General features: G+C 41.5%; 1 protein-coding gene across 5 annotated transcripts in view; it reads right to left on the reverse strand.

Annotated features, from left to right (window-relative positions):
• Window positions 1-24,514, reverse strand: part of Bre1 (E3 ubiquitin-protein ligase Bre1) — a 136,057-nt gene that overhangs the window by 102,905 nt on the left and 8,638 nt on the right. For 3 of the 5 annotated variants that reach the window (XM_076198037.1, XM_076198038.1, XM_076198035.1), the window contains exons 3-7: window positions 16,950-17,136; window positions 15,787-15,978; window positions 9,271-9,410; window positions 4,595-4,831; window positions 4,014-4,139 (exon numbers count right to left, since the gene is read on the reverse strand). In XM_076198037.1, coding sequence (XP_076054152.1) covers window positions 4,014-4,139; window positions 4,595-4,831; window positions 9,271-9,410; window positions 15,787-15,978; window positions 16,950-17,136 — 882 coding nt within the window. The remainder of the gene's footprint in view (window positions 1-4,013; window positions 4,140-4,594; window positions 4,832-9,270; window positions 9,411-15,786; window positions 15,979-16,949; window positions 17,137-24,514) is intronic. The other 2 variants (XM_076198039.1, XM_076198036.1) reach the window with 1 other exon arrangement.

Raw genomic sequence — 24,514 nt, forward strand, 5'->3', positions numbered from 1 at the left:
CAAAATTGTCGGAGAATCCTACAACTTGCTAAGATCAATAAAAGTGACATTTACATATTTGGCCAAAGAAATGATTAAAAAAATATTGGTCACACTGACAAGGCCTACACTAGAACATGCGGCAACATTGTGGTCACCCAGTACCAAAAAGAATGTGAAGAAAATAGAAAGAACCCAGAGAGCAGCCACAAAAATGGCACCTGCACTTGCAAACTTGTCATATAAGGAGAGATTGGCTAAACTGGAGTTACCGACGGGAGCAGGGAAGAGAGGGAGGCAACCTACTGACCATCTACAGAATCATGAAGGGCACAGAAATACTCAATAGAGAGGACTTGTTAAACTGGGACAAGAGAAGCACAAGAGGACATGGAAAGAAAATAAAAAACATAACTACAGAAGAGATCTGAAGAAAAACAGTTTTCCACATAGAGTGGTGGACACTTGGAACAAATTGGACAATGAAATAGTGTGCACAAAAACCATTCATGAGTTTAAGAGCAAACTAGACACTGCAAGATACAAGGCAGGACACCACGAGCGTAGCTCCCCTTCCCGCAAAATACAACTAAGTAAATACATATACCAAGGGCTTTTCCCCCCCTTACGAAGGATGTAGCCAAAGTTAACCCCTTCCATATGGTGCTGCACACGTAGGCGTCATGAGGAGCAAGTGGATTCACGACGCTGCCATATCGGCGTCTTGATTATATTTATTGTAGTCGCCCCTGTGTTTTTACATTCTCCCAAATGTGCCCTGAATCCCATTCTCTGTGGTTTTCAAAATTTGCGGGTGAAAGAGAGAACGATCGATATAAGCGGTGACTATATTTTATGATGCGAGTATTATTACGCCACGTCATACGGCTGGCATTGGCTGCTGCCCACGAGATTTAAGTCCCGTACTGAAGTGGTTAACCCATTAAACTCCGATGACAAGATGTCTTGTCATTTGGTCAAATAAAACAAAAAATCATAAAACACCAAAATGTTTGATCAAACACCAGAAAAATATGACATCAGTCCTCGCGAGCGAGCGAAGCGAGGACTGACGTCATATTTTTCTGGTGTTTGATCAAACATTTTGGTGTTTTATGATTTTTTGTTTTATTTGACCAAATGACAAGACATCTTGTCATCGGAGTTTAATGGGTTAAGACATAATTCCCTTCCACCCATTTCATCCCCACCCACCCCTCTCCCATTCACCATCCCTCCCTCCCTCTTTTCTTGGTTCCTGGGTCATCTCTGCATTTTGCTCATTGCCCTGGGTCAGAAGCAATATAGCAAGACACAGCACATCCACAGCAAGGCCACTTAATTTTTTGGTGACACCCTTCCTCCGTCCCCTCATGCAGAAAACAAGAACACGTGGAGAAATCCCTTCAGACTGCATCAAAATATCATACACACATAACCACTCCCTAACCCCTTCCTTCCATGCATCACAGCATCATCCACATACAACCATTCTCTATTCATCCTCTGTAGCCCCAAAGGGGCCATTCCTATACTACATACATTCATATACCAAGGGCTTTTTTCCCCATACAAGGGAGGTAGCCAAAGTCAAAGGCATAAATCCACTTCCATTTCATCCCCACATACTCCATTCACATTCACCACCCTCCCTCTATTTCTGGTTCCTCCTAGATAATAGGTCATCCCTGCATCTCTTCCACTGCCCTAGGTCAGAAGCAATGCAGCAAGACACAGCACATCCACAGAAAGGTCGCTTCATTTAATCAGTGACCACCACCTCTCCATTTCCTCATGCATGAAAAGTGAAGACGGGGAGAAATCACTCTGAGCTGCATCAAAATATTATTCACATATAACCACTTCCTATCCCCCCATCCCCCACCCACTCCCTTCCATGCATCACACCATCATCCATATACAATCATTCTCCACTCACCCCAATCTTTTCTATTCTCCTTTCCTTCCTCAACAGACATTCCCTTCTTTCTCAACACCCCCTTTACTCCATCTCATCCTTGGTTGTTCCCTCCTGTTCACTCCATCCACCTCTGCTTTCCACACTTCTTTTACTAATTTTTCTTCATTCATTCTTTCAATGTGTCCAAACCATCCCAATACTCTTTCATCAACCATATCTTTCAACTCCTTTTCCACCACTGCTCTCCTTCTCAATCTATCCAGCCTAGTAACCCCTACCATGCTATTCAGACATTTCATCTCAAACACATTCAAAATCTTCCTCTCTTATCTTCCATGTTTCTGCCCCATAATGTGCTGTTGGCACAATCACTCCTTCATACAACTTCCTCTTAGCATCCAATCCCAAATGTCTTTCTCATTACACTTTTTAACCCCCCCCCCCCCCCAAGACATTTACTTGCTTCTCTCAATCTACATTCTACCTCCACCTCCTCTCCTCCCTTTCCTGCCATATCCCCAAGTATCTAAAGCTGTCCACTTTCTCCAGCCTCTCTCCCTTAACCACTTCAGTACGGGACTTAAATCTCGCGGGCAGCAGCCAATGCCAGCCGTACGACGTGTTGTAATAATACTCGCATCATAAAATATAGTCACCGCTTATATCGATCGTTCTCTCTTTCACCCGCGAATTTTGAAAACCACAGAGAATGGGATTCAGGGCACATTTGGAAGAATGTAAAAACACAGGGGCGACTACAATAAATATAATCAAGACGCCGATATGGCAGCGTCGCGAATCCACATGCTCCTCATGACGCCTACGTAGGCGGCACCGTATGGAAGGGGTTAATACTCACATTCAATTTGCTGCCATACTCTCCCCTTGTACATCTCATCACCTTACTTTTACCCATATTTACCTTCAACTTCCTTCTTTAGCACACCTTCCCAAACTTTGTCACAAACTCCTTTAATCCCTCCTCTGATCCTGTTACAAGTGCAGTGTTATCACCAAACAACTGGCTTATCTCCAACTTTTCCCTATTTTCTTTAACTATCTCCAATCCCCAGCCCATTACCCTTGTATTTACTTACCGCACCACCTCATCCATGCACACTTAGAACAGCAATGGCAACATGACACATCCCTGGCAGTCCTATCTTTATCTCATACCAACTGCTCTCTCATTTCTAACACAGGCTCTACTACTCTTGTAACTCCTGACTGTTCTTAACAGCTTTCCTCTTATCCCATGTATCTGCAAAACCTCCCAGCGTCTTCCTGTCTACCTTGTCATAAGCCTTTTTCAAATCCATAAAGGCCCAAAAAACATCCTTACCTTATTCTAAAGCTTTCTCACATATCTGTTTTACCACATATATCAGATCCATGCAAACCCTACCTTCCCTAAAACCACATTGTTCCTCACCAATTACTCCCTCTGTTCCTCTCTTCATTCTCAATCAAAACCCTCCCATAACCCTTCCTAACTACACTCAACAAACTGATCCCTCTGAAAGTACTACACATACATTTGTCCCCTTTTCCTTTGTATAGCGAAACTATACAGGCACTCCTCAACTCCTTCCTAAATAATAGTACAAGTCACACACTTCTCTCTGATTCCTCGCAGAGACTGTTCCTTGCCCCATCAGTCCAAGTGCATAGGGCAAAGGTGACTATTTTGGCCACAGCTACACAACACCTGGTGTATGCTCCTCACCACCACCCCTTATCAGACAGTACATATCCATGTTCCGATTGCCACCTGGTTATTTCACTCAATAGTTACATGTGACCTTTTCAGTAGTGACGGGGTTAAACCCAACCTGAACAATTTATTCTCTACTGAGATATTTTTACTTTTACTTTCATTCTGGCTACCATCCAGGAGGAGCCAAGATATGGGGGGGGGGGTTAAATGGGAGTGGAGTATGTGAGGATGGAATGGGTGGGAGTGGATTTTATGGCTCTTATTTTTTTTATTTTTTTTTTTTTTTTGGGGGGGGGGGGGGCTACCTCCCTTGTAAGGGGAAAATAGCCATTGGTATATATATATGTATCAACATGTTATTCTATTCAAAAATATCTTCCATATCTGGATACATACATCCATCTTGAGGCGCTCCACTTCTTTAAGGGCTTCCTTGTGTTCATTGGTCTTCTTCTCCAACTCATCCAAACGTTTAGCTGACAGCTCGCGCATTTCCTCCAATTCAGCACCCAGCTCTTCAACCTAAAAAAGTACAAAAATTCAGTAACACAAATGCTGATAATATTTGTTAAATAAAAACCAAAAAGTTCCAGTTTACCCAATATGGGTGTAGACATCATAAGCTGAGCCACACAGAATTTTTTTCTCTTTAAATGGAGACTAATCTCCACTCAAAGAGTAATGCTAAAACACTTTTAACTTCTGTCACTCTCTTCTGCTACCCAACCCGAACACAAACATATCATTCCTTTATAGAGGGGGTTGCCAATTCAGTGCACACACCCACTTCATATATACATGTTACAACCCATTTAATGTTCCTCAATGATAAAGGCTCATCTTCATCCCCCGTCATGCTGCTCTGGTCAAAGGCAATGTTGGATAATTTATTTCCCAGTTTTGTCATTCAGAAAAACTCAGTTTATGACTGATCAACTCAATGCTAACTTAGTAGGTTCTACACAAATCTCTCTCACCTTTTTTGACTGAATATGTTGGCCAACTTTACTAGTGCCCTTGGGGACAACAGAGGTCACTGGAGCTCCTTCCTCGTGGATTGCAGTGAGTTTTTGGCAGGTCTCAGCTAAGTGAAGTTCAACCTTTTCACAGCGCTGTCTTGTCTTCTCAAGGTCATACTCCATATCTTCTATCCTATTCTGCATTTCTGCTCTCTCCGTTTCCATTGCCTGAGTCTTTTCCTCCAGCTCAGCAACCTTTGAATTCATAGAAAATTGCAGAAAAATCTAAATTCTACATCTTGACTTGTTATATAGAGACTGCTAATATAAAAATAACCACCATATGGAATAAAACTAGAAATATATGTATATATATATGTGTGTGTGTGTGTGTGTGTATGTGTATTCCCCTGAAGATGTGAATTACACGAAAGCGCTTGGGAATTACTGTTTTCTTCCGATTTCCTTAGTGGTTACCAGCAAAATATATATATATATATATATATATATATATATATATATATATATATATATATATATATATATATATATATATATATATATGTACATATATACCAAAAGGCCATCCCCTCCTTTAAAAGGGGGGTTATGGCCAAGGTCCCTAGTATCCATTAAGAAAATCTAACAATGTGTGTATGTGTGTGTATGTGTGTGTGCATTTACCTAGTTGAATTTTACAGGAAGAGAGCTATGCTCATAGTGACCCATCTTGTATCTTTCAGCATCAAGTTTATTCTTAAAATATTGAATAGTTTTTGCACTCACTATTTCCTCATCCAATTTATTCCAGATATCCACCACCTTATGTGTGTGTGTATTTACCTAGTTGTATCTTACAGGAAGGGGAGTTATGCTCATGGTGTCCTGTCTTTGTATCTCTCCATATCTAGTTTGTTCTTAAATTCTTGTATTGATTTTGTGCACATCTAGTTTGATCTTAAATTCTTGTATTGATTTTGTGCACACTGTTCTTTCATCTAATATGTTCCATACATCCACCACTCTGTGGGGAAAGCTGTTCTTTTTCAGGTTTCTTCTATAATTGTCCTTAAGTTTCTTTCCCAATTTCTCTTAGGTAAGCGTGTAGTGGAGTGGCAGGAGGTTTTTTCAAGGTTAATGTGGATGAAGGTGAAACTAGGAAGGGAGATGTGGGTTTTTGTAAGTGCATATGGGCCTGAGAGTGAGAAGATTGTAGAGGAAAGGGAGGCTTTTTGGATGGATTTAAATGAGTGCATAGAGGGATAAGGGAGAAATGTCAATGTAGTGGTATTGGGAGACCTTAATGCTAGGGTAAGAAATGAACCAATAGACCGAGTGGTTGGAAAGTATGGAGTTCCAGGAAAAAATCGTACTGGAGAGTTTATGGTGGAGATGTGTCTGGAAAGAGAGTTGATGATAGCAAATAGTGTTTATGCAGAAAGTCAATCATAAGTACATATGATAGTGGATGGAAGGGTGGTAGATACAACGTTAATGGACTATATAGTGGTAACCAGGAGTATAGTAGGAAGAGTTAAGGATGTACATGTTCTAAGGGGAGCAAGTGGTGGAATATCAGATAATTTCTTTAGTGGAAGGTAAGTTGAGAGTGCAGGACAGATGGAGAAAAAGAAAAAGGACAAAAGGTAGGGAGGTACTTAGAATGAACTGCTTAAATGAGAAAGAAAAGGAGTATAAGAAGCTGAGAGAGGAGTGGGAGGGAATGAAAAGTAGAACTAGGAATGGAGGAGGAATGGGGATGGTTCAAGGGGGGATTTACAAGGTGTGCAAACATGGTGTGTGGAACAAAGAGGACAGGAGGAAATAGAAGGAAGGGCAGTGAGTGGTGGGATGAGGAAGCAAAGAAGGTTGAAGAGAAGCAAGCTTTCACAGATTGGTTACAAAATAGGATGAGGAAATCATGTGAGAGGTACAATGAAAAGAGAAGAGAAGTAAAGCATAAGATAAAGGAGGCAAAGAGGAGAGCAGATGTGAAATGGGGTAAGAGTATGACAGAAAACATTGAAAGTAATAAAAAAAAATGTTTTGGAGAGAAATTAAGAGAGGAAGAGGTGAATCAAGTAGAGAAGAAAAGGCAAAAGATGCAGATTGAGAGATGATAATGGAAGAGAAGGCAGTCGGAGGAAGATGGGCAGAGTATTTTAGGGAGTTGCTAAATGTGAAGGAGTATAGGGAGGGAAAGGTAGTTGCAGTGGGAAGCACTAAGAAAATGACCATGATGAGTGAGGAAAATGAAGGAGAAATAAGGAAAGATGAGATGAAGGCAATTGTTAACCTCTTCACTCTGGGGCACATCGCACGTCTGGCAGCATTAGCTGCCTGACGTGCGATGTTGTGTCATAATAATAGCATTATAAAAAATAAAAGTCAGTGCTCAATTGTTCATTCTCTTTCACCCATGAATTTTGATAACCATAGAAAATATGATGAAGCCAGTTTAGGGAGAATGGAGGTTACGTAGGTACGACTACAATAAATATAATCAAGACGCCAACATCGGCATCATCGCGTACCCACTTGCTCCTCATGACGCCTACGTAGGCGTCACCGTTTGGAAGTGGTTAAGATGATGAGAGCAAGGTTGGATGTCATGCAGAATGTCTGAAAAAGGGAGGTACAGTGATGGTGGACTGGCTGGTGAGGTTATTTTATGTTTAACCCCTTCCATACGGTGCCGCACACGTAGGCGTCATGGGGAGCGAGTGTATTCGCGAGGCTGCCATATCGGCGTCTTGATTATATTTATTGTAGTCGCCCCTCCATAATGACATTCTTTCTAATTCTTTTGTAATCGCATTTTCTATGGTTATCAAAATTCACGGGTGAAGAGAGAACGATCGATATAAGCGGTGACTATATTTTATGATGCGAGTATTATTACGACACGTCGTACGGCTGGCATTGGCTGCTGCCACCGAGATCTAAGTCCATGACGCCTACGTGTGCGGCACCGTATGGAAGGGGTTAAGAGAGGGTAGAGTGCCAGAGGACTGATGGAGTGCCTGTATAGTTCCACTTTACAAGGGAAATGAGGACAAGTGTGAAAGTAGTAGTTTCAGTTAAGTGTAATTGGGAAGGCTTATGGGAGGGTCTTGATTGAGAGCATTATGAGAGAAACAGAGGAAGTAATTGGTGAGGAACAGTGTGGGTTTAGGACAGGTAGGGGTTGTGTAGATCAGATTTTTGCAGCAAGATAGATATAGGAGAAAGCTATAGGAAAAGGTAAGGATGTTTTTTGGGCTTTTATGGATCTGGAAAAGGCTTATGACAGGGTAGACAAAAGGGGATAGAGAGAGGGGGTCGCCGATTTAATGAAGCAGCCTTGCTGTAGATGTGCTGTGTCTTGTGACACTGCTTCTGACCCGGGGCAGTGGGCAAGATGCAGGGATGACCCTGTCATCCAGGAGGTGCCAATATAAGAGGGAGGGAGGAGGGTGGAGGGGAGTGGAGTATGTTAGGGATGGAATGGATGGGAGTGGTTTTTATGCCTTTGTTTTTTGGCTACCTCCCTTATAATGGTGAAAAAGCCTTTGGTATACATGCATGTCTATTAGTTCTTTTTCACATTCTTTTAGGTCCCAGTTTGCAATTCCATCCGAGGTGTGCGATTTCCTGACATCAAGGTTTGTTATTTAGTCCATTAGTTCTTTTTGTGTTATTATTTCCCTCATTGGGGGGATTTCACTTCTCGCCCTTCTTCCCAATGCTATATATTTTCTCTTGTGAAAACAGACTTGAAGTGTTTGCTCATGACTCCAGCCATTTCTGTATCTTCTCTGCATTCCATATCTCCTTGGCATAGTTTCACTATTTTCTGTTTGTTTTTTAGTTTACCATTCACTTATCTATAAAGTAGTTTTGGCTGATCCTTACATTTTTCTATTGTCTTTTTCAGTTTCTTTTTTCCTCCCTGCATATTTTACATACTCATTTTCATTTTTTTTCTTTTTCCCATCTTTTCCAAGCTTTATCTCTTCTTTTGCTTCACTGCACCATATGTTAAACCAGCACTTAATATACACCTTTTCCTGTTTTTGTTTTGGCACATATTAATCCACTTCTTTATGTCTGTGTGTATGTGGAGATGAAAGCTGAAATTAAATGTGGATAAAGTACAGTAATGAGATTAACAAAGGGAGAGGGTAGCTGTGAGTTGGAGGTAAGTATTAACCACTTTGGTACGATGACACCTGCGTAGGCATCATGAGGAGCAAGCAGGTACATGAGGATGCCAGTGTCAGTGTCTTGATTATATATATATATATATATAATATTCTTTTTTGTAGTTGTACATGAGTTACCCCTGGATTCTGTGAACTAGTTTGATCATGTTTTTTATGTTTATTATTACTCAGAGTAAGAGAGAACAAGTAATACAGTAGTGAATTTATATTTTATAATGAGAGTAGTGTGATGCAAATTACATATGGCAGCCGATGCTGTGCGCAAGAATTGGAGTCATACTGAAGTGGTTAATGGAAAGAGGCATAAGGATGTGAAGTATTTAAAGTCACATGTAGCAAGGAATGAAGGAGTAGGGGTAGAGAGTAAAGAGATCATAGTGAAAAAAGCAAGAAAATGTCTAGGATGAATGAAAAGTATCATGAGACATAGTTATTTGGATATGAACATAAACAAAGAGTACAGACTTGTTAGGAATAACGAAATCTCACCTTCAGACTCATTAGGTGGTGCTTTTCATGCAGAGACAAATTCTGAGCATCCAGGTTCTTGTTTTCCTGCTGCAATTCTGCATTCAGCTCTCTTACACTCTCCTCCAGGGAGGGTGGAGTCTCTGAAAACATATGCATTCCTAGACAAAATTAAATAAAATTCATCACATAACTATCCATTCACACATTCCTAAAACATTACACCATAATGGGGAAAATGAGGGGGCTGACAAGTTTTGAAAATGGTTGGCTTTGCTGTACATATTGTGGGACCACCATATATGTATATGTATCATTTATACACATACACACACAATATATATATATATATACATACATATACTAAGGGCTTCCTAACCCTTACAAGGGAGGTAGCCAAAGGCATATATCCACGCCCACCCACTTCCTCCTCACATACTCCATTCCCACTCACCACACCTCCCTCCCTCTCTTCTTGGCTCCTCCCAGACAAGAAGTCATGCCTACATCTTGTTCACTGCCCTGGGTCAGAAGCAATGCAGCAAAACAAAGCACATCCACAGAAAGGTCACTTCATTCAATCAGCGACCCCCTTCTGTCCCCTCATGCAGCAAAAGAGAAAATGGGGAGAAATCCCTTCAGCCTACGTCAATATAACATTCACACTCCCTCAACTCCCCATCCCCTGGCCACACCTTTCCATGCATCATGGCATCATCCATAAACAACCATTCTCCACACACCCTTATCTTGTCTTCTCCCTTCCTTCCTCAACAGACATTCCCCTCTTTCCCAATACCCTTTTAACCCCATCCATCCATCTCATCCTTGGCTGGCCCCTCATGTTCACTCCCCCTGCTTCCACACCTCTTTCACTTATCTTTCTTCACTCATTCTTTCCATGTGTCCAAACCATCCTAATACTCTTTCACCAACCCTATCTCCCAACTCCCTTTCTACCCCCATTCTCCTCCTAACCTCATTTCTCACCCTATCATACTTCTCAAGCACATTATCTCAAACACATTCAAACTCCTTCGCTTATGTTCCATGTTTCTGCCCCAGAAAGTTCTGTCAGCACAATCACTCCCTCATACAATCTCCTCTTAGCAGCCACTCCCAAATGTCTATTTTTCATTACACTTCTTAATACCTCAAGGCATTTACTCACTTCTCTCAATCTACATTCTACCTCCACCCCCACTCCTCCCTTTCCCACCACATTCTCACCCAAGTATCTAAAACTATTCACTTCCTCTAGTCTCTCTCCCTTAATACTCACTTCCAGCATGCTGCCACTTTCTCCCCTTGTACATCTCATTACCTTACTTTTACCCACATTTATCTTGAACTTCCTTCTTTTGCACACCTTAACAAAATCAGTCACTAACTTCCTCGATCCCTCCTCTGATCCTGCTACACGTGCAGTGTTGTCAACAAACAAAAAGTGGCATATCTCACACTTTTCTCCATTTTCTTTAACCATTTCCAATCCCTGTCCCCAACCCTTGCATTTACCTCTCGCACCACCCCATCCATGTATAAATTGAACAGCCAAGGTGACATAACACATTCCTGATGAAGTCCCACCTTTATCTCAAATTACTCACTATACCCATTTTTAATCTTAACACACAATCTATTACTCTAGTAAAAAAAATCTTGACTGCTCTACACAGCTTTCCTATTATCCCGTATCTGCAATTCCTCACAGTGCCTTCTTGTCTACCCTGTCATAAGCCTTTTCCAGATCCATAAAAGCCCAAAAAACATCCTTACCTTTTCCTATAGCTTTCTCATATATCTGTCTCACCACAAAAATCTGATGTATGCAGCACCTACCTGTCCTAAATACACACTGTTCCTCACCAATTACTTCCTCTGTTCCTCTCAATCAAGACCCTCCCATAAGCCTTCCCAACTACACTAACAAGCTGATCCCTCTGAAACTACTATACACACTTGTCCCCTTTTCCCCTGTAGAGTGGAACTATACAGGCAGTCCTCCAGCACTCTACCCTCTCTTAAACAAACATTAAATAACCTCACCAGCCAGTCCACCATCACTGTACCTCCTTTTTTCAGACATTCTGCATGACATCCATCCAACCCAGGTGCTTTGCCTGCTCCTATCTTAACAATTGCCTTCATTTCATCTTTCCTTATTTCTTCATTTTCCTTACTCATCAGTCATTTTCTTAGTGCTTCTAACTACCTTTACCTCCCTATACTCATTCATATGTAGCATACATACATATATCAAAGGCTTTTTCCCCCTTACACGGGGGGTAGCCAAATAGAAAAAGGCATGGAAATGACTCCCACCCATTTCATTTCCCATATATTCCACTCCCCACCACCCTCCCTCCTATCTTGGCACCTCCTGGATGATGGGTCATCCCTGCATCCTGTCCACTGCCCTGGGTCAGAAGCAGTGTCGCAAGACACAGCACATCCACAGCAAGGCCGCTTCATAAATTCGGCAACCCCCCTCTCCGTCCCCTCATGCAGAAAAGGAGAAGACGGGGAGAAATCCCTTCAGGCTGCGGCAAATTTTTTCTCATACATACTTCCCCACCCACTCCCCCTCATGCATGACAGCCTCATCTATACACAACCATTCTCCATTCACCCCTATCTTCTGCCCTCTCACGTCCTTCCTCTACAGACATTCCTCTTTTGTAAAGCCCCTTTCACCCCATCCATCCATCTCATCCTAGGACGCCCCCTCATATTCACTCCTTCCACACTTCTTTTACTAATCTTTTTTCACTCATTCTTTCCATGTGTCCAAACCATCCTAATAGTCTTTCATCAACCCTAACTCCCAACTCCCTTTCCACCCCCGTTCTCCTCCTCACCTCCTCATTTCTCACTCTATCTAGCCTAGTAACCCCTATCACACTTCTCAGACATTTCACCTCAAAAACATTCAAACTCCTCTCTCATGTTCCATGTTTCAGCCCCGTACATTGCTGTTGGCACAATCACTCCTTCATATAACCTCCTCTTAGCATCCATTCCCAGATGTCTAATTCTCATTACACTTTTTAATCCACCAAGGCATTTACTCACTTCTCTCAATCTACATTCTACCTCCACCCCACTCCTCCCTTTCCTGTTACATTCGCACCCAAGAATCTGAAACTATCCACTTCCTCCAATTTCTCACCCTTAATGCTCACTTCCAGCCTATTGTCACTCTCTCCCCTTGTACATCTCATCACCTTACTTTTGCCCACATTTAGCAACTCCTTAAAATACTTTGCCCATCTTCCTCTTACTGCCTTCTCTTCCATTATCATCTCCCAATCTGCAATTTTTACCTTTTCTTCTGTACTTGATTCACCTCCTCTTTCTCTCTTAATTTCTTTTCAAAACATTTTATTACTTTCAAAATTTTCTGTCATACTCTTACCCCATTTTACATTTGCTCTCCTCTTTGCTTCCTTTATCTTATGCTTTACTTCTCTTTTCTTTGTACCTCATACAATTCCCTCATCCTATTTCGTAACCAACCTGTGAAAGTTCACTTCTTCTCTTTTACAACCTTCTTTGCTTCCTCATCCCACCACTCACTACCCTTCCTCCTATTTCCTCCCATCCTCCTTGTTCCACACACCATCTTTGCACACCTTGTGATTCCCTCCTTGAAACATCCCCATTCCTCCTCCACTCCTACTTCTACTCTTTCCTTCACTCCTTCCCACTCCTCTCTCAGCTTTTTGTACTCCTCCTTTTCTTTCTTATCTAAGCAGTTCACTCTAAGCACTTCCCTACCTTCTGTCCTTTTCCTCTTTCTCCACCTATCTTTCTCTCTCAACTTACCTTTCACCAAAAAATTATCTGATATACCACCACTCACTCCCCTTAGAATATGTACATCCTTAACTCTTCCTACTTTATTTCTGGTTACCAATATAGTCCATTAATGCTTTATCTACCACCCTCTCCCATGTGTACTCATGATTGACTTTCTTCATAAACACTGGATTTGCTATCATCGACTCTCTTTCTAGACACATCTCCACCATCAACTCTCCGCTACAATTTTTCCTTGGAACTCCACACTTCCCAAGCACTCAGTCTATTGGTTCATTTCTTACCCTAGCATTAAGGTCTCCCAATACCACTACATTGACATTTCTCCCTAATCCCTCTATGCACTTGTTTTAATCCATCCAAAAAGCCTCCCTTTCCTCTACACTCTTCTCACTACCAGGCTCATATACACTTACAAAAACCCACATCTCCCTTTCCATTTTCACCTTCATCCACATTAACCTTGAAAATACCTCCTTCCACTCCACTACATGCTTACCTATCTCTTCACTTACTAGTATAGCCACCCCTTCTCTCCCTCATCCTCTCTTCATTCCTGAGAACCTCCCAACTACAAGTATATTCTCAAACTCACACTCACCCCTCCCTCTCAACTTAAGCTTCACTTAGTGCCAACACATCCATCTTTCTTCTCACAAACATATAGCCTATCTCTTCCCTTTTACTTTTATCTGTACCACATCCATGCACATTAACCCCTTCCATACGGTGCCGCACACGTAGGCGTCATGGACTTAGATCTCGGTGGCAGCAGCCAATGCCAGCCGTACGACGTGTCGTAATAATACTCGCATCATAAAATATAGTCACCGCTTATATCGATCGTTCTCTCTTCACCCATGAATTTTGATAACCATAGAAAATGCGATTACAAAAGAATTAGAAAGAATGTCATTATGGAGGGGCGACTACAATAAATATAATCAAGACGCCGATATGGCAGCCTCGCGAATACACTCGCTCATGACGCCTACGTGTGCGGCACCGTATGGAAGGGGTTAAAAGACCCAAACCTTAGGGTAAGGGTTGGAAAACTCCTAGACCCACTTGTCTTTACTTTTTATAGGAATGTTCCCTTTGGGGCTAAAAGAAGGATGCCGAGTACTAATTCCCGTCCTGTTTTCTGTCACCTCATATGACTAATTGGAACTACTTGGTGGGAGTATTCTTTTCCCCCACCACAGAAAAAAAAAAAATAAATAAATAAAAAAAAAATAAAAATAAAAAGGGAAATGAATATTCTGAGAAATGGTAAATGATAGTAACAACGGGTGGGGGACAGCACAACGGAGAATAATAAAGTATCAATTTCTCTATGAACAGAGATTTCCTCTATCACAGACAAAATGGTATGTGGCTCTGGTCTGTAGGGGCATTCAATATAGACCCTAAAGTATCAGCTGTATGCTTCTTAGCACCTATAACATGCAGCCAATACCCTAGAGAGGGACAAACAAGAACTGCAATAAGCTATGGAACTGTACAAGTATTTGAGGATAATGACAAATGAGCAAGATTCACAGGCTTGCACTTGAAATAAATATACAGCAATCCCTTGTTTTTTGCAGTTTTATTATTTGCAGATTAAAAAAAAAAAAAAAAAAAGTCAGGGTGAGGAAGTTGCTTAACCCCTTCCATACGGTGCCGCACACGTAGGCGTCATGGACTTAGATCTCGGTGGCAGCAACCAATGCCAGCCGTACGACGTGTCGTAATAATACTCGCATCATAAAATATAGTCACCGCTTATATCGATCGTTCTCTCTTCACCCGTGAATTTTGATAACCATAGAAAATGCGATTACAAAAGAATTAGAAAGAATGTCATTATGGAGGGGCGACCACAATAAATATAATCAAGACGCCGATATGGCAGCCTCGCGAATACACTCGCTCCCATGACGCCTACGTGTGCGGCACCGTATGGAAGGGGTTAATGTTTGACTTGAAGATCTGAACCAACATATTCCATTAGAGACAATTCCTATCAGAGAGAAGGCTAAGAAAATATATGAATATTTAAGTAAAAAAAAGTGGAGAAAAACCTTTTGTAGCCAGCAAGGGGTGACTTGGAAATTTTAAGAAAAGATTCACACTTCACAATCTGAGAATAACAATCGAGTCCGCATCAACTGATCACTTCATGGCAGAAGCGTATTCAGCAGAACTAGAAAAGCTGATAAAGGACCAAGGATATCTGCCAGAACAAGTATATAATGCAGATGAAATGGGACTTTGATGGTACAAAATGCCTAGCAGAACATTAATTTCTTCAGAGGAGAGGAAGGCACCTGGATTCAAAGCATAGAAAGACAGAGCATCTTTGTTATTGTGCAGTAATGCAGCTGGACACATGATTAAGCTCATGTTACTCAACAGAGTGAAGAGACACTATGCACTTACAGGGAAAGATTTGAACCAACTTCCAGGGTTATAATAATAATGTTAATGTTAATAGCAATATAATAATGTCAATAATAAGGAGCAAAATATTATAATAATGTTAATAGCAATATAATAATAATGTTAATAATAAGGAGCGAATATTAGCACATTCATGGAATATATCTATATAAAAGAGTATTCACAGATTTGGCCATTCACGGGTATATCAGAAACATAACCCCCACGAATAACAAGGGATTGCTGTACATCACACATATCCATGCACTAAAATGCACAATATCTACTAACCTCCTTCCAAATTCTCCCCTTTGAGAGCTCTCGTAACTTTTTCATTGCGCTGGTGTAACCGATCAAAAGCCTGAACAATTTTGGCAACAGCTCGTTTTGATACCTGTACCCTATTAGCCAACTTTTCATCCAACTCTTCTCTATCCCAAGTTGACAATTGGATAAGGAATGATGTTGTTGCCTCCCCTTCATCTGTGAAAGAGGAAAGATAAAGATCAATCAATACAATGTCCCTGGTCTCACTTGTGGAAGGCCTGTGGCCTTGGGTAACCAGCAACAGCCTACAAGCAGGACCGTAAGTCACTTTGGGAAGATATATTGTGTTGTCGTCTGGGGACTTAGTGTGGAGCATTGCAGTATTGGTATAAGGTGTTTTATGTCTTCTATGTGGTGGTTGCATCTGGGGCAGTCTGAATCTATGACCAGGTCTATTCTGTGTTTATTTCAAGTTATTGGATTCTGGCTATTGCCACCAAAATCCATGGAATAGGGGTCCATTAAATTGAGGGCTGAACATACAAGTAACAATGAAAATATAATATTCCAATGGGAAAAATTATCCTAGGGGATGTCCGAGGATGAGGTGGATGGATGGGGTGAAGCTTTGGGGAAGAGGGGAATGTCTGTTGAGGAAGGACGGGAGAGGACAGAAGACAGGGGTGAATGGAGAATGGTTGTATATGGATGATGTTGTGATGCATGAGGTGGAATGGGCGGGGAGATGGGGGGTGAGGTAGTATGTGTGAGCAAAATTTGATGCAGCCCGAAGGGATTTCTCCCCGTCTTCTCCTTTTATGCAATGGGGGGACGGAGAGGGGGGGTTGCCGATTTAATGAAGCGGCCTTGCTGTGGATGTGCTGTGTCTTGCGACACTGCTTCTGACCCAGGGCAGTGGACAAGGTGCAGGGATGACCCGTCATCCAGGAGGTGCTAAGAAAAGAGGGAGGGTGGAGGGATGTGGAGTGTATTCAGGGATGGAATGGGTGGGAATGATTTTATGCCTTTTCCTTTTTGGCTACCTCCCTTGTAAGTGGGAAAAAGCCTTGGTATATGTATGTACAAGAAATACATGTTCTCCTCAACCCCAGTCATCACCCTGGCCATGATCTGGACAATGTCATTGTTTACTATGGATAAGATCCAAAATAAATAGAAATACTTACTTTTTGTTTCAGATTCATCTGCTGTCTCAGCATCAAATCTCTGAAGCATAAGTCTTATGTCTTCATTAAATTGATTCCAATACCTATTGATGATGGTCAGCACATCGTCACTCTGCGTCTGCCTTTTTTCTAATTGTTCTATACGGCCTCGTAAATCCTCTTCCAATTTCTTACGTTGCTCCAAACGCTGAAACAAAGACAGATATTAAATAACTAAGGTTTAGCTTGAAGTAATACACATAAATTACCTATCTTATGGTGTATGAGAGTAGGTGCATGTCTTTCACTTGGCTACCTTCCTTATAAGGGGGAAGCCCTTGGTATATAAATAGATTGATGGTTTAACTAGCTAGGCATGGGTCTAGACATTGGGAATGATGAGTGCAGGGCCAGTTGTTTTCAAATGACCTGGTGCTTATGGCTGAATCTAGGGATACATTTAAGCAGTTGGTGGCAGAATTTTGACAAGTGTGTGAAAAGTAAAAACTTACCCTTTTCAATACGAGTCAAATATTCCTCACAAGTGTTAGGCTATCTGACGTATTATAATCCATCACAATACAGGTAAACGTCGACTTACGATGGCATTAGGTTTCGATAGAGCCATCGTAAGACGATTTCATCGTAAGTCGATCCCCAATTTGTGTATCACTGTTCCGTGGTCACTGTACCTAGCCTACCTGTATATTAACCACCAGAGATACTGAATATAGCCTATTAAACATGTACAGTAGTTTATTTAATTATTTTTATCCTTTTTACCATATTCAAACACTATAATATGTATTTTCAGTACGGAACTTAAATCTCGCGGGCAGCAGCCAATGCCAGCCGTACGACGTGACGTAATAATACTCGCATCATAAAATATAGTCACCGCTTATATCGATCGTTCTCTCTTTCACCCGCGAATTTTGAAAACCACAGAGAATGGGATTCAAGGCACATTTGAGAGAATGTAAAAACACAGGGGCGACTACAATAAATATAATCAAGACGCCGATATGGCACCGTCGCGAATCCACTTGCTCCTCATGACGCCTACGTGTGCGGCACCGTATGGAAGGGGTTAAATTATCATGTCGTCGTCGTCATCGTAAAGTCGAACAATCGTAAGTCGCGGCCATCGTAAGTCGACGTTTACCTGTACTCGCATTATAAGATATATAGTTGCAGCTATAATATTTCCCTTTTTTGTTCTCTCTCACCCTGAATGTGGAGAACCACAGAAAACATGATCAAGCCTGTTCACAGATTATGGGGGTCACTCAGCTACAACTACAAAACAAATATAACCAGGACGCTAACACTAGCGTCCTCTTATACCCACTTGCATCTTAGGATGCCGACAGGGTCATCCTCATATGTGCGCGCACGTGTGTGTTTGTGTTTTTTTTTAAGGACTAGCACCTGCTCAGATCTTAACCTTGCAGGTGGTCCAGAACAGTTTATACATGAACATGGGTGACGGTTTCCAGTATGCCATTGCAGTGACAATACCCAAAGGTAGATCCATTACAGTGATACCCAAGTCACCTCAGGTCTCAGGTGAGCAGCAGTTGGAGGTCATTACTTAGAATGGATGACCTTCCTAATCTGTGCCACAGCTAGGGTTTAAACAGATGTTGAAATCCCTATACAGTTATCAGACATGTGCAGTACCACCAAGACACAGTGAGCCCCCTTAAAAGTAAATGTGGGCAAAAGGTTACAAAATACACAAGGAATGATGATGATGGCTGGTTGGAGATGAGTTTGAAGAGTGAAAGGCTAATAATAAAGAATTATATCTGGGGTCATACATGGCAGCGAATGAAGGATTGGAGGTGGAGGTGAATTATAGGGTAAAGGAAAAAAGTAGATGTCTGGGGGGAATGAAAAGTGTTTTGAGAGTCATGAGCAATAGGTATTTGGGGGCAATGACAAACAAAAGGTTGGACAAGGGAGTGATTGTGTTAGCAGGGAACAAAGACTTGGAAATAGAAAGAAGCAACTACCACACCGAGGAACAGAACACCTCATACTATAATGCCCCATACTAATTATCCCTAGAAAACAACACAATATATTTTTCTTGATAGTTACCTGAAGGCCACAGGTTTTCTGAGAGATACACCAGGGTTAACAGATTGTCTGCCTGATGAGCATGGGAGAAGGCAAGAGATAGGTGAGAATGGCTGTAAACAGATGAGGAAATGATGCAACCCAAGGGGTATTTCTTCTCTGTATATTTCTCAAGTGAACAAGGGGGGACCTGATGTATACTGAAGTAGTAGGGGGTAAATCAGCTTAGGTTGTTAGGCCCTGCTGTGAAGGTGCTGTATCTTGCTGCATTGCCTCTGATCTGAGCAATGTAGTAGAGGACAGGAAAGGCCTTTCATCCATGAGGAGGTAAGATGGGAGTTACAATGAATGGGTTTTTGGATGGATGTGGGATGTGCAGCGAGTGTATGCTTTGACTTGTCCACCCCCTTACATAGGGGATGGGCCCTTTATCACATGTATTTCCACTGTAGCCCCACAGTGGCTGGGAAGAAATTTTGAACTGTTCTTTGTGTTATAACAGTATGGGACTGTTTCTATGTTACAAGAAGTAAGAAAGTAAGAAGTAAGAAATACAGCTGAAGTTGATAAAGATCTTGGACCTGGTCTAGAGACCAAGTGTCAGCCCTGAGCTCCTGATGGAGATGAGGGGGTAGGCAGGTTTTGAAAATGGGCAGCTTTGCTGTCCATCTTGTAGGACCACCACATGCAATCAACAGGGCACATGAAGAATTGTCACCCCAGAACGCACACATGAAGAATCGTCACCCCATGAGATCCTACCTGAAGAACTGTCACCCCAGTACACCGAATATCAACAGTGGAATAAAGATTATATTAGGTTAGGTTTCTTAGATTAGGTTAGGTTGAATGAGGGTTATGATTATTGTCATCAGCTTATACAAAGAATCATACACCCAGGATGGTCCACATGAAGAACTGTCACCCTAGCATAGCCCACATGAAGAATTGTCACTGTCAAAGTCTGGGGTGACTATTCTTCATGTGATCCCAATTAACACTAGCTATGTGAACAAATCTTTATTCCCCCTCATAAATCTGTTCATGAATAATCTATCTATATATGTATGTATGTATGTGTGTGGAGGGGGCAGGTTTCTTCACTTCATTCACAGCTAATTATTGCTGGATAGGATAGAGTGCAACAGAGGGATATATTGGAATGGCTGTTGTTCCCTCTCTGTTGTTGTTGTGAACCCCTTGAATGTGATGATTCCTACATAGGCATCATGAGGCATGAAGGAGCATGTGAAGATGCCAGTGTCGGCTTCATGATTATAAATATTTTGTAGTTGTAGCTGAGTGACCCTCTTATTCTGTGAACAGGGTTGATCACTTTTTTCAGTAGTTACAAACATTCTGGATGAAAGAGAATGAGTATAACAGCTGTAACTTTAAATTTTATAATACGTGTATTGTGATGCGTCATCATACATCAGGAAGCTAATGTGCACATGAACATTTGACTCTTATTGTAGAGGTTAAAATCACCCTGATAAGGGAGATAACCAGCCAGAGCATGCATCCATCCCCCACCTATCCCATTCCCATATGTCACATGTTTCTTTCTTTATCTTAGCTCCTCAAGGATGAAGGGTCATCTCGGTCTCCCACACACTGCCCATGTCTGAAGCAATGCAGCAAGTTACATACACACCATTTCTTTTACATGGCAACCCTTGCTCCTTGTCCTCTCCTGAATAATAATAACAACATACATACATATACCAACAACTTTTCCCCCCCTTACATGGGAGGTAGCCAAAGTCAAAGGCATAAATCCACTCCCATCCATTTCATCCCCACATACTCCACTCCTATTCACCACACTCTTTTCTTGGCTCCTCCTGGATGACAAATTATCCCTGCATCTCACCCACTGCCCTGGGTCAGAAGCAATGCAGCAAGAGGGGTAGTTGATAATTATATCATTATTATTACCCCGTCTGGTGTATCAGCTACATGTTATTGTGGGTTTAAAAGCTGCTCAGTAGCAGGCAGCTGATACTTTAGTCTACATGGGGCACTACACATCATTTTGTCTGTGATACAGGAATTCTCTATGAATAGAGAAATGATGATACTTTATTATTATGCTACTGTCCCCCCAACTCCTGTAGCCACTTCTCTGAAAATTCATTTCCTTTTTTTTGCCTAACCCTGTGGTGGGGGAGAAGAATATTGCCACCAAGTCTCTTCCCACATTAGTCGTAAAAGGCAACAGGGATAGGACTAGACATCCTTCTCCTTGTAACCCCAAAGGAGACATTCCTACAAAAAAGCAAAGGCAGGAGTTTTCCAACCAGAACCAGGTTTGGGTCTTCTAATGTGCATGGATGAGGTACAGATGAGAGTAAAAGGGAGGAGATAGGTGGATGTGCTGGCATTGAGTGAAACTAAGTTGAAAGGGAGGGGCGAGTTTGAATTTGGGAGTGTAGTTGGGTGTCAGGAGTGAAGAGTGGAGAAGGGAGAGAAGGGGTGGCTATACTATTAAATGTAGAGATGGATAAGCGTGTGGTGGAGTGGAAGGTTTCTTTGACCTCCTCACTCCAGGGCACATCGCACGTCTGGCAGCATTAGCTGCCCGACATGCGATGTTGCGTCATAATAATCGCATTATAAAAAATAAAGTCAGTGCTCAATCGTTCATTCTCTTTCACCCGTGTATTTTGATAACCATAGAAAATTTATGAAGCCAGTTTAGAGAGAATGAAAATTACGTAGGTACGACTACAATAAATACAGACGCTCCTCTACTTACGTTCATTCGTTTTACGTTTTTTCGATTTTACGTTTGAACTGACAAAAAAAAAAAAAATGTAAAAAAAAAATTTTTTTGAGTGAATTTTTAAGTTTAGAGCACTCTCCATAGTTCAAACGATACTTGCGCATGACGCTGCATCCATTGTTTACATGGCACAAACCACAGACTGAACGTGCCCATCCTCCTCCTCTTCCTTCTCCTCCACCATCTCAATTTATGTAGCTTGAATTTAATTTATTTGAAATTAATGTTATTATTTAACAATGTTATGTTTATAATTAATGATTTAGGGGTGTTTTATAAGATACGGTAATAGAATTTATGGATGTATAGTACAATAACAACTTATGTTCATTTTCACGTTACGTTCGGCCGTTCGGAACCTAACTAAAACGTAAGTTGAGGAGTGTCTGTATAATCAAGATGGCGGAGTCGGCATCGAGTACCCACTTGCTCCTCATGCCGCCTACGTAGGCGTCACTGTATGGAAGTGGTTAAGGTTAATGTGAATGAAGATGAAACTGGGAAGGGAGATGTGGGTTTTTGTAAGTGCATATGGGCCTGGTAGTGAGAAGAGTGTTGAGGAAAGGGAGGCTTTTTGGATAGATTTAAACGAGCCCATAGAGGGATTTGGGAGAAATGTCAATGTAGTGGTATTGGGAGATCTTAATGCTAGGGAAGAAAATGAACCAATAGACAGAGTGGTTGGGAAGTGTGGAGTTACAGAAAAAAATTGTAGTGGAGTGATGATGGTAATGTATATAGAGAGCTGATGATGGTACAGTATTTACGAGGAAAGTCGAGCATAAGTCCACATGGGAGAGGGTGATGGATGGAAGGGTGGTTGATAGGGCATTAACGGACTCCATAGTGGTAACCGGGAGAATAGTAGGAGTTTTGGATGTATATGTTCTAAGGGGAGGGAGTGGAGGAATATAAATTATTTTTTGGTGAAAGGTACCTTGAGAGCGGAGGATAAATATAGAAAGAGGAATAGGACAGAAGGTAGGGAGGTGTTTAGGGAAAATTTGTTAAATGAGAAAGAAAAGGAGTACAAGAAGAAACTGAGAGAGGAGTGGGAAGGAGTGAAGGATATAGTAGAACTAGGAGTAGAGGAAGAATGGGGATGGTTTAAGGAAGGAATCATAAGGTGTGGAAAGTTGGTATGTGGAACAAGGAGGATGGGATGAAATAAAAGGAAGGGTAGTGAGTGGTGGGATGAGGAAGCAAAGAAGGTCGTAGAAGAGAAGAAGTGAGCATTCACAGATTGGTTACAAAATAGGACGAGAGAATCATATAAGAGGTACGACATAAAGCATAAAATAAAGGAGCCAAAGAGGAGAGCAGATGTGAAATAGGGTAAGAGTATGACAGAAAGTTTTGAAAGCAATAAAAAAAATGTTTTGGAAAGAAATTAAGAGATGAAGAGGAAGTGAATCAAGTAGAGAAGAAAATGTAAAAGGTGCAGATGGAGAGAAGATAATGGAAGAAATGGCAGTAAGAGGAAGATGGTCAGAGTATTTTAGGGAATTGCTAAATTTGTAGGAGGATAGGGAGGGAAAGGTAGTTGCAATGGGAAATCACTAAGAAAATGATAGTGACGAATGAGGAAAATGGAGAAATAAGGAAAGATGAGTATAAAGCAGTTGTTAAAATGATGAGAGCAGGTAAGATACCTGGGTTAGATGAGTGTCATGTGGTGTCTAAAAAAGGAGGGCACAGTGATGGTGGACTGGCAGGTGAGGTTGTTGTTTAACCCCTTCCATACAGTGTCGCCTACGTAGGCGTCATGAGGAGCAAGTGGGTACGCGAGGCTGAATATGTCGGCGTCTTGATTATATTTATTGTAGTCGTACCTGCGGGCGTGACCCCCATACTCTGTAAACTGGCTTCATCATATTTTCTATGGTTATCAAAATTCATGGGTGAAAGAGAGAATGATCGATACAGCCGTGACTTTATTTTTTATAATGCGAGTATTATGACGCAACATCGTACGTCTGGCAGCTAATGCTGCCCGCGAGATTTTGGCCCGGAGTGAAGTGGTTAAAAGAGGGTAGAACGCCAGAGGACTGGAGTGCCCGTATAGTTCTATTTTAAGAGGGAAATAGGGATAAGTGTGAGTGTAGTAGTTTCAGGGGGATCAGTTTGTTGAGTGTAGTTGGGAAGGCTTATGGGAGGGTTTTGATTGAGAGGATTAGGAGAAGAATAGAGGGAGTAATTAGTAAGGAGCAGTGTGTGTTTAGGACAAGTTGGGGTTGCGTAGATCAGATTTTAGTGGTAAGACATGTGTGAGAAAGCTTTAGGAAAAGGTAAGGATGTTTTTTTTAGTCTTTATGGATTTGGAAAAGGCTTATGATAGGGTAGACAGGAAGGCACTGTGGAAGGTTTTATAGATATATGGGATAGACGGAAAGCTGTTAAGAGCAGGCAAGAGTTTTTACAAGTGTTAAAATCTGAAATAGAACGAGTGAATAGTTTGAGGTAAAGGTGGGACTTCATCAGGGATGTGTTATATCACCTTGGCTATTCAATTTACATAGGGATGGGGTGGTGTGAGAGGTAAATACAAGAGTAATGAGTTGGGGATTGGAGATGGTTAAAGAAAATGGAGAAAAGTGAGAGATTAGCCAGCTGTTGTTTGCAGAAAACAATGCACTTGTGGCAGGATCAAAGGAGAGATTAAGGAAGTTAGTGATGGAGTTTAGGAAGGTGTGTGAAAGAAGGAAGTTGAAGA

Source organism: Oratosquilla oratoria, chromosome 14 (assembly GCF_046742065.1).
Source record: "Oratosquilla oratoria isolate Oo_2021 chromosome 14, ASM4674206v1, whole genome shotgun sequence".
NCBI lineage: Eukaryota > Metazoa > Arthropoda > Malacostraca > Stomatopoda > Squillidae > Oratosquilla > Oratosquilla oratoria.